General features: G+C 46.3%; 1 protein-coding gene across 2 annotated transcripts in view; it reads left to right on the top strand.

Moving 5' to 3' along the window:
• The first annotated feature begins 4,053 nt into the window (after nucleotides 1-4,053).
• The window catches only part of WASL (WASP like actin nucleation promoting factor), a 49,762-nt gene continuing 43,159 nt past the window's right edge, over nucleotides 4,054-10,656 (top strand). For both annotated transcript variants that reach the window (XM_086473452.1, XM_086473460.1), the window contains exon 1: nucleotides 4,054-4,173. In XM_086473452.1, the coding sequence (XP_086329578.1) occupies nucleotides 4,054-4,173 (120 nt within the window). The remainder of the gene's footprint in view (nucleotides 4,174-10,656) is intronic.

Here is a 10,656-nt window from a genome sequence, read left to right as displayed (position 1 = left end):
TTAATAGATGATTCAGTTACCTCCAGAGCGGGCTGGGATTCCCAAATGTTTGAAGGTCTAGTGCACAGAGAGTAGAAGTGAATGAACCTCTTGTCGTTAAAATAACTAAGACGTCGTTTGCCATCAATTCGGTGATGACGCAAACCCAGTCCCCTTCCATCAAGTCTCAGTTGAGAAAAACAACATGGCTTACCTAAAAAAAAAAAAAAAAAAAAAAAAAAAAAAAAGAGAACTCGTCTTCACAGCCTAAACCCCACTTCCAACCACAAAGACAGTTCCTTTTTTTCGGTTACCACAAGCAGTTTTTAAGTGAGTGGATTGCTGTTTTCTACAGGCCCAACCAAAAAGTGGGAAACGAGCCTTTCCTCCCTGATGTGCACTCCCAGGCTGCCCTGCTGACGTGCCCCTCCGGTGCGGTGACCACAATCGTACGCTCTCACTCCTCATCTCCCCCAGCCATGTTCATGTGGGCGCCGCAGCGAGGTTTGCACTTGTCCCAGGCTGCTCCACTTGTCACCAAGGATAACATGAGATGGAAGAGAGATGGGATTTTTTTTTTTCATGGAGCGTCGTTTTAGCCTGCTTGTTCTTTGGTGTAATCACCTGTCTCTTCATCTTATGGAAAATAAGAAAATCAACTGCATGACCTAAATTCAGCACTGGGACAAAATCAAGATTTGGGAAATGCAGTGACACTACTAAAAAAAAAAAATAAATCCTTGGAGAAATAACTTCTTGCATTTAGATAATTCAGGTTTTGATAAAACTTTTGAAATATACTATGATTCATAGCACTACGAAAATTAACTTCAAGCAGAAAGTTTTCCTCACCTTTTTACACCATTTTCAACTGCAGAATATTGTTTCTGAAATTGTGTGAATATTTACACTCTGAAAGTCAAAGTACGAAAGTATGAAAAATTACTGTAGAGGCCCACATTTAAAGACAAAATTCAGGTATGTGTTTTCTGTCAAAGATAAGTCTGACAAGGATAATAAAAACTGTTTATTAAATAAGTATTTATAATAACATAAATCTTTAAAATCATTACACTTGCTTATATTGATACGCACTACGTCACTTCCAAGGTATTTCAGTACCATGGTGCTACAAGCTGATATCCTGAAATGCAAAAATACAGAAGGGCAGCTGCCCGTGAAGCTTACAGACATCAGCAGTGGGTAACACAGTGTGAACCCTAAGGACTACAGCAAGAAATTCAGAGGAAAGCCTTGGATAAACAACGACAGTAATTTCCCTAAGAGAGGTCAGAAAGAGCACTGCCATTTCTTCAGAATACAGACGGGAAATTCTAGCTGGTGACTTTCCTTTAGAGAATTTTGCTTGAATTTGGATGTTTTATGTAGGAATAGTGGCTCTTTGCTGATATTACTGCAAACATAAATATCAAAGGCAAAAATGTAGTTTTCAGTGGGTCCCCTGGACTTGTCACAAGATACTGGTATTTCCATTTCCCTTCAGGACTCGATGCTTTGCCATGATATAAAAACAGAAACAGCTTTTGCATAATTAATGAAACACAGGGTCTGAAAATAGTCCTCTTTTTCTTCCCTTTCCTGCCTACCCCTATTAAAAAAGCAAACAAAATCCTAACAATAGAGCCTGAAGGTTAAAGGGCCTTTACGAATAGCTACCAGCCAGCTGGTCTGAGAACAACATGAAGTAAAACGTATCACCTGTAACACCCAGAACTCTCTTTGAATGACAGGACCTACACAATAAGGAACAAACAGTAAAAGTTAACAGAAATGAGAAAAAAAAACAAGGAACACAAGTGGTCAGAGAGGTGAGGACAGCAGCAGCATGTAACCCACTGAAGATGTCTTATACTTCCAGCTATTTACACTGTGACCACCAACAGATGGATGTAAATCTCCTTGAAATGGCTTTGGCTATAAAATAATTTTTATTTTACGAAATAAAAAGACAACAAAATACCAGGTGTCTTGTAGAGTGCTTCCATGTATTTTATCTTTCTATGCACATTTTCGACAAGCGAAATGTTGCCCATATTCTTCAGCCAAAATACTTCCCCTTCCACTAAAATACGCACATACTTACACAAGAAAGGAATGAAAACCGAAGAGCCTGGGATTGCTGAAAAGTACTTTGAAAGCATCGATTCCTACTGGTTTTTCTTTACAGCAAAGGCCCAAGCCACTCCTGCAAGATCTGCAGATTAAGGAGTCCTGTATATACATATATTTTAAACTCTTTCTCTGCTGGAAGCTCAGGATTTTCCACCATGTTCTCCCTTTCTTACACTTTTGGACACAGTTACAGGCTCTTAAGTACAGGGAAAAGGGCCTGTAAGCAGAGCAGAAGGGGTTGCCATCTGTTCCTGCCTGATCTTTTGGGAGATATGAAGCCAGTACAGCTTCATACAAAGACTTGTGTTCACAGGTTTTCCTCCTGTGCTTCTCTAGTTCCTTTCCTCTTGTGCTTCTTCAGTTCTTTCCTGCAATACAAACAAAGTAAATCATGGGGGGGGGTGGTGGGGGGGGTGGTGTTGCTTTAGCACCTTCCAGATGGACAATGAATTTATCAGAAGATAATTATATCCTTTGATTATATATAAAAAACAACACCTTCACCTAAAAAACACTGTGGAAAACTAGCAAGGTGCTCGCTTTGACATCTGTTTTTCACCTTTGCAAGTGAGAAGCATGAGCATTTCTTTCGTGCAGCAGAAAGCCCAGCTGGGCATAAGGCAGCTGTGCTCTGGATCTTCAGGCTTTGAAAGGTCCTCAACCTCCATCCCAGCTGGTTGCTGTCACACGGAGAAAGGCGAGAGGAGGAGGGATCTAGCCGACGAAGGCTGCTGATCGCATACGTGATTTCTCCTCAGCGGGTTGCCCTGGAGAGACCCAAGTCCCTATGCTATTTTGAGGCATTTCACCTCGCACTGAAGCAGCCTGGCGCGATGGCCGACCCCCCGCCCGCCCCCCGCGGGCTGCGCCCCTCCGCACCCGGGGACGCACCAGCCCGCCCGGCCTCCGCATCGCGGCGGGGAACGCCACCACCGACCCGGCAATCTGTACGGCAGCCCGTGGAGTAACATTGTCCTTGCTGTCACAAAAGGGGAAAAGGCTTCCGAGTTCCAAATTATACCGGGTTTCACGAAAAATGTCAGGGCTTCCCACACAGCCTCGCTCCGCGGGCCCCGAGCCCCCTACGTGAGCCCTGGCCTCCCCGCGCACTCGCTCGCTAACGAGCTCCAGTTCAGGCCACGGTGCCGTTTAATGGATTTCGGGACCCCTTCGCGCTCCGCGTGACCGCCCCCCCCAGACCCGGCCTCCCCGCCCCCGGCCGGCACGGCTCCACAACCCGGCGCCCGCGGCGCCCCCGGCCCCGCTCTCCCTCACGCCCCGTCCCCGCCGTGCGGCCGCAGCCCGCCGGGCCCCAATCTGAGCCAAGAGGCGGCGGGGACGGCGGCGACCGCTCCTTCCTCTTCTTCTTCCTCTTTCTCTTCCCCTGCTCCCCGCCTCCGCCCAGCAGCCGCCAGGCCGGCCTGGCAGGTACTGAGGGGGAGGGCGCGGGCGGCGGCGCCCGCCAGCGAGCGGCCGAGGCGCGGCGGGGCCCGGCCCGGCGGGGCGGGAGCGGAAGGCGGCGCCCCCCCCCCTCCCCCCTCCGCACGGCGCATGGTCGCGGCGGCAGCGCGCTCGGCGGCCTCCCCTCTGGCTGCGGCGCGCTGTGGTCTCGCCCGCCCCCGCTGCCATGTTGGATCGTGCGGCCGCCGGAGCCGGGCCGGAGTTGGAAGTTTAGCGCCTCTCGGAGGGGCGGGAGCGATCGGCCGCCGGCGCGGAGCGGCACCGGCGCGGCTGCCACCCTCCCCGGGCCGCCGGCAGCTGGCCGAGGCCCCGCCGCCCCTCTCCACCTCCCTCCTTCCCCAGCCCCGAGAGGGAGGCTCCGCGATGCGGCTCCTGTGAGGCCGCGGCGGCAGCAGCGGAGGAGGAGGAGGAGGAGGAGGAGGGGGCCGCGGGCGCCAACAGTCGCAGGGCGGCGAGGGCAGCGCCGGGCCGGCCCCGGCCATGAGCGGCAACCCGCAGCAGCAGCCCCCGCAGCCGCGGCGGGTCACCAATGTGGGCTCCCTGCTGCTCACCCCACAGGAGAACGAGAGCCTCTTCGGCTTCCTCGGCAAGAAATGCGTGGTGAGTCCCGGCCCGCGGCGGTGGGGAGCGGAGGGAGGGAGGGAGGGAGGGGGCGGCCCGCGGCGCTCAGGCGTCGGGGACCCCGAGCCCGTCGCCACCGCGGGCGCGGAGGGCCGGGGTCCGGAGCAGGCAGGGGGTACGGGGGGACAGGCCGGCCGCGGCGCCGGGAAGTTGAGGGCAGTGCAAGTTTCAGCCCGCTCCGCTGCCCCGTCCCGACGCCCGGGAGGGGGGCGGCCTCCGCAGGCCTCGCTCCCTGCTCGCCTCGCCCGCAGCACCCCGAGCCGGTGGGAGCGGAGTTGGGGTGCTGGGGGGCAATGAATGGCGGCGGCCGCAGCCCGCTGCGCGAGTGGCGGGGCCCCCTCGGCCGGCCCGGCCCGGCCCGGCGGGGCTGCCTGCCCCGAGTGCCGGGCCCGGCCTCGCCCACTCCGCCGTGCCGGCTGCGGCTGGAGCCGTGCGCCCCTGGGCGGCTCCGAGACGGCTTCGAGCGCCGGTGTGTGCTCCGACGTTCCGCGCTGCCCTGTCCGTCGGCATTGAGCTGCCGGGCGGCGGCCGGTGGGACTCGCCCCTGCCCTGCAGCTGCCCCGCGCTCTGCAGGGGGACCTGGTCGGCAAGGGAGAAGCCCCGGGGCTCGGTGGCAAGAGTTCAGTTGCTTGACGAGGCTGGGACGAGCCCCAGGTGCACCTGCGGTACAACAAAGCAGTGTTGACGAAGTTGTAGGAAGGCTCCTATCAGTGCTAGGCCTGCCTTGGATTTAGTCTGTGCTTCTCCTAGTCTAAACAACAGATTCATCTACTCAAATGAGACTGGAAGGAGGATTTTGCTGTTTATCTATATAAATACATATCAAAAAGGCAACGCAATGGTTAAAAAAAACGCCTTGTAGTAAATGTGTTACCAGGTATATCAGCAAGTTCTTCATTGTCGGAATACCTTTTTGTGTGTTAATATAAAACTGTGTTGAAACTGTACTTATCTGTATTAAAGAACTACTTGAAGGCTTCAAAAGTTGACCACTTTCTTTAGAAGAGAAGCAGCTTTAGAAAAATCGTATTTTTTAAAAAAATAAACAAAATGCTGCTTTTTTTTAAAAAAAAAAAAAAAAAAGAAAACTCTGACCATTTGGAAGCCGTTGAAAATTGTTACCTGCCTGTCTTCTGATGCTTGGTGTCCAGCACCTAGCATACTGATGGTAGGCTCTGTGCATCTTGCTGTGACGCTATGAAGAGTATTCCATGAGCTTACAATTTTGATTTAAAGCAGGATATCCGTGCAGTCATAGTGGTTCCACATAAGTCTTTGGACTTTGAAATGGTATTGTTGATCAAACTGATTGTTGCAAGGAAAACGTAAGATGCAGTAACTGAGCAGGAAGTGGGTGATATTTACATTGGGGTGAGTTAAATAAGATGCTGTCACAGTAACTAAGTTAAATGGGTCAGAAGGTGTGACCGTAAAGCATGGTTTTTTGAAAAGTAATAATTTGTAAAAAACACCTTCAATTGATTGAACTACTTTCAGGCACACATTTCGTATTTTTTGCTCCTTTGGAAAAAAAAACCCACAAACAACAGAACTTTTCTCTAAATTTAAAAAACAGTGCATGAATTTGTGTGTAAGTTGATTTCCAGTTTGTTTTTCTACAACTTGGATTTTCTTGTCAAGTGAACACACTTTCTGGTTTTCTTACGCTCAGCTGTAACACTCACCTACTCAAGTTCTCAACTTTTCTCCATAAATAGCATGGTGAAAGCAGACTTTGGAGGTAAATAGCTTCACAGTATCAGGGTGTCACGCAATTTGTGACAGGTTGATAGCTTCATAGACATGACTTGCATTTTTTGTGAAACTACAAATTGAGATTCTTCTGATTGTGGCCCATTTTCTTCCCTTTTCCCCCAGCTCTATATGCTTTCTAGGTTAAGCACAGGCTTATCTTGCTCTAATTGAGGGTCTCTCCTCAGTCTTGAGGACTTGAGTGTTGAAGCTCTAGAGATATTTAACCAGGCTATTTTGGCTTACTGTGGCATAGCCAAAAATGGTGCCAGTTCAGGAACTAATTCATGAATAGATTGAACATCTCTGTCCCTTGGAGGGCAGTGTCTTTCAGAAGTGGAACGGGCACCTGGAGATGGTAACAGCTTCGGCTGTCTAACTTGAATCCACAATGTCTGTCTGTCAGAGCCCGATAGTACTCTTTATACTCTTGACCTTCTAGCTTGATTCAATGTTGGCATGCTATGCTGATAAATGCCTTTTCGCTGTAATGTACATGATATTTGATCTCTTACTATCTATCTTTGAATTATTCATTAGTGAAACTTCACACTGTAAATGCTACTTTTTAAGAAAGGAGAATCTTGTGAGTTTTGTAGGATGCTACACAGTTGCTTTCCCATCAGCTGAATTGTCTGTGCTACCTGGCTGCTACAGGTGGTGCTTCTGTCAGTGTGAGGCATGGCTATGCTACTGGATGGGATGTGCATCTGCCATATCGACATAATTTTAAGTTATGTTTGACTTGACCTTGTGTTTAGATCACTAATGAAATGAACGCCAGAGGAACAGTTGAGATATTAAACTATGATCCTAGATACTCTTCTTGTAGTAATAATTTGTAATATTCTTATGAAGGGCATAGTGCTGGTATCAGTCCTGAGGGGCTGGGTTAAGAAAGCACTCTGGACCTGATTTATTTCAACAGTCTTCTCTTTGGCTCTGTTTTTGACTGATAACAAGGCAACTACTTTGAAATAACATTGAGGATTCAACTACTTAACTTTTGTTCTATGGAAAAACAAAGGAATTTATCAAGTACCTTAATTTTGATTGAGTACTTGCGACCTAATGAACTCCGATAGTGACATAATTTCAATGGCATCTTAAGTAATGGTGACTGGTAAACACACAAATTACCTGGGAATTGGGGAAGTGGTGAAGAACCGTCACTCTATGTGTGTTGCTGAGGCTGATACCATTCTCTGGACTACTGCTGATATTTTGGGAATCTCATTGACTAGTAGGCAAATGTACATACAGAAGGTTACTTGTTTTTTACTCCTCCTTTTTTCCCCGTTTGCTGAGCTGTAAAATGCATATCTGAATCAATAAGCAGTTAAAGTAGCTTTGCCCATGACAGATCAGGATTTCAAAACAAAGCCACTGGCTAATAGTTAAAGCTGCAGCTATAGTTAATTTGGTTGAAATAAGAATCCATGTGTAGAACTACTTGTAATTGTTACCCAGCGTAAGGTAAGATAGCCCTTTAGCACTTTCGTTGTTGCTTAGGCATGTAACTAGTTTTTATTCAGGTACATGACATTTGTTATCTAGGTCATGTGTAAAATTCACTATATGTGGAAAATTTTAAATTTTTTTGGTGATAATATAGAAATAAAAGTCAATGTAAACTTATGCTAAGGTGAGCTATGAGTTTACTTTTGTGCATATTAGTGAAATATTATTGTGTTTATGCAAGCTTGGAAGTTTTTCCTTAAGTCTGCTTGTTAGAAATCAGTCACTTTAATTTTGCCCCAAGGAATGAGTTTTATAAGGAAAAGCAAATGTTAGGTATCCCATTAATAATTTTTAATAAAGAAGGTAGTTTTATAATTTGCGTGATTATTATTGGTCAGTAATGTCACTGATGAAAAACTAGTTTATTCTGCAGAAATAATTTTATATGTGTGAGACCTTAGGAAAGAAAACATGAGAAGTGTGTACTTGATAACATTAGAAGTAGGTAATGGAGTATGGATATTTTATACTTCTTAGAAGTGGGACTCGACACTTGGATAAGGCATAATGAGTAAGGCTAGGAATAGGTTGTTATTTGTAAGAACTTGCCATGGTTGACGTGGTAAACAGGAACTGGTAAAGAATGCAACAAGAGAAGGAACACAGCAGTGAACTAAGAAAACTGTTTTGACTGCTTTCAAAGTGCGTGTGACCAGAATAAGATTGTATGTCGGAGCCAAAGGACAAATTACCGTAATAGTTGAGAAAAAACAAAATAAAAGCCTGAATGGCAGTTATAACTCTTAATTGATAAGAATGAAATGTTTTATCAAGAAAGGACTTGTAAGATTACTTGTGCATATGAAAATAGCAGGAACTAAGACTTGAAGGTGGACTACAGGTCTGAGTAATGGGCAACTTGGTGTAGTTGAAGAATGTTGTGACTCTTCAGTTTGAGTTTATGCTGCATCCAGAAAAGGTTGAGATTGTAGCTTGAAAAGGAGTTATCTCTTGAACAGATAGGAAGAAACGAGTCGTCAGTTCAGTGGTGGTGATCTCATCTTCGCATGTGTTTTTAAATGAGATGCAGAGGCAGAAGATAAGGTGTAAAGGATAGGGTCTTGTGGAACAGAAGAATATTGAGAATTATGTATGGATTTCTTTTGGGGTCTGTCCTATCAAAAGACACGTAACATCTTCAGATGCCTCACTAGTATCCACTGGAGTCGCTTCCCTAAACAACTTGTCAGCAATAATCTTCCCTTCTAGAGGGAATGACTTTGGCTTTTGACAGTTCCTCTGAGCCAAAGCTGTGCCTATAAAACTGATTTTCACAGGAATGGGTCAGATCAGACTCTTCAGAGCAAGTGGCTTGGCCACTGTGCTCGAACTGCCTCCATGTATCTGTAGTAGGGTTATTTATCGTTTATTTTCCTAACAGCTTGCTATTAGGCTAAGGTAGTAAACTATGCTGTAAACAGATTATTCGCCCATGGATGAGAAATGTTTTGAGACCACATGTGAATGCTCTACAAGGCATTGCATCTCGTAGTTGTATGTATTTGACACAAAGCATCAATTTGCAAAGTGTGGGATTTGGTTCAGGACTAAGAGACAGAAATTTAGGTGTTAAAATCCCATCACTGTCAGTAGACATCTGTTATCTACATCTCCTGTTCAGTTTACCTTAAGACAGAAACTTAGACTTATCAGCTGAATTTCTGTCTTTGCTTCGGTGTCTGTAGTGGTTGCATCTCCTGACCTTGCTTGTAGCTCATGTGCTAGACACATAAATTTGTGTCTTGACATGCGAGGGGCGTCCTACAGCAGATTTCAGTCACTGTATTTCTCTGTTATGAAGTGTTACGTGTTTCCAAACAGAAGGTGATCTAGTAATGTAGACCTGGAACAAGTACCTCAATCTATTAAGGCTTCAGCGCTCTTGCAGTCTCTTCTGAGCTACTTTGTAGATCTTTTCTGTTTTGGAGGTAGTCAAGTGCCATAGGTCTCTCTGCATCTCTGGTTAACTGGCTGGTCAAGTATACTACTCATGCTTCTGATAATGTGCTCTGGAATCCTGTAGTGTACAGATGCCACAGGATGAAAACGATTTGTAGTCACAAGCTGTTGTGTTGTAACTTACCACCTCTTCACAGCTAAGAATCAGGTCGAGGAACTCAGAAGAGCGCAAAGTTTTAATGTAGGATTCAGACGAACAGTCATGTGTTAACTACAAGATATCCACCAAGATGTCCAAATATCACTTGTTTAGGAGAACACCTAAGGAAGAGGTGGTTTCTTGTTAGAAGATAAAGACTGAGTTTACTATTTCATGCAAATATGTAAATGGAAAGGCTCTACTTTTTTCTTCCTTTAATGGAGAATTGCTGTGATTTCTCTGTATTATCTGATAATAAATATTTGTTTGAAGCTGTTACCACTAGAATGTTTCCTCTGTGAATATTTCTTCTGGGGTTCTCAAAGGTTTAGTGTAAGCCCAGTTTGTAGCAAGTGGAGCATGTAAGATGATCCATTTTATACCATGCAATTTCAGTGTAAAAAGGTGATAATGGAGAATGTTCTAACTTTAGAGCGTAACTCTCTTTCGGAGGAGTTCAGGTGCTTCTGCCTGAAAAAACTTTCCTGTCTTTTCTGTGGAGCTTCTTGTGACTTACTGCTCTACTGCTAGTGTCTCTAGTAGTGCCGAAATTGAGAACTTGTTTACTGCTGTTATTGGTGGGTAGTGGCTGCAGTTGCCAGCAATGGCAGCAACTGCCGCTGGCAGCTCCTAGCTCAGTGCTGGAATAGGTGGAGTGAAGGGTTGAAGTGGTTTGCATATGATGAATGAGTGTCATCTAGGAACTTTGCAGTACTTCATTAACCAGCATGACAAAAATCACGGAATGGTGGGGGTTGGAAAGGACCTCTGGAGATCATCTAGTCCAACCCCCCTGCCAGAGCAGGTTCACCTACAGCAGGTTGCACAGGACTGCATCCAGGCGGGTTTTGAGTACCTCCAGAGAAGGAGACTCCACAACCTCCCTGGGCAGCCTGTTCCAGTGCTCTGTCACCCTCAGAGTAAAGAAATTTTTCCTTGTGTTCAGGCAGAACTTCCTGTGCTCCAGTTTGTGCCCATTGCCCCTTGTCCTGTCACTGGGCACCGCTGAAAAGAGCCTGGCCCCATCTTCTTGACCCCCACCCTTTAGGTATTTCTAAGACTTGATTCTTTCATTGACATTTTATAGGCAG

This window comes from Leptosomus discolor, chromosome 1 (genome assembly GCF_034619465.1).
Source record: "Leptosomus discolor isolate bLepDis1 chromosome 1, bLepDis1.hap2, whole genome shotgun sequence".
In the NCBI taxonomy this organism is placed as follows: domain Eukaryota; kingdom Metazoa; phylum Chordata; class Aves; order Leptosomiformes; family Leptosomidae; genus Leptosomus; species Leptosomus discolor.
This window is presented reverse-complemented; position numbering and strand designations above follow the sequence as displayed.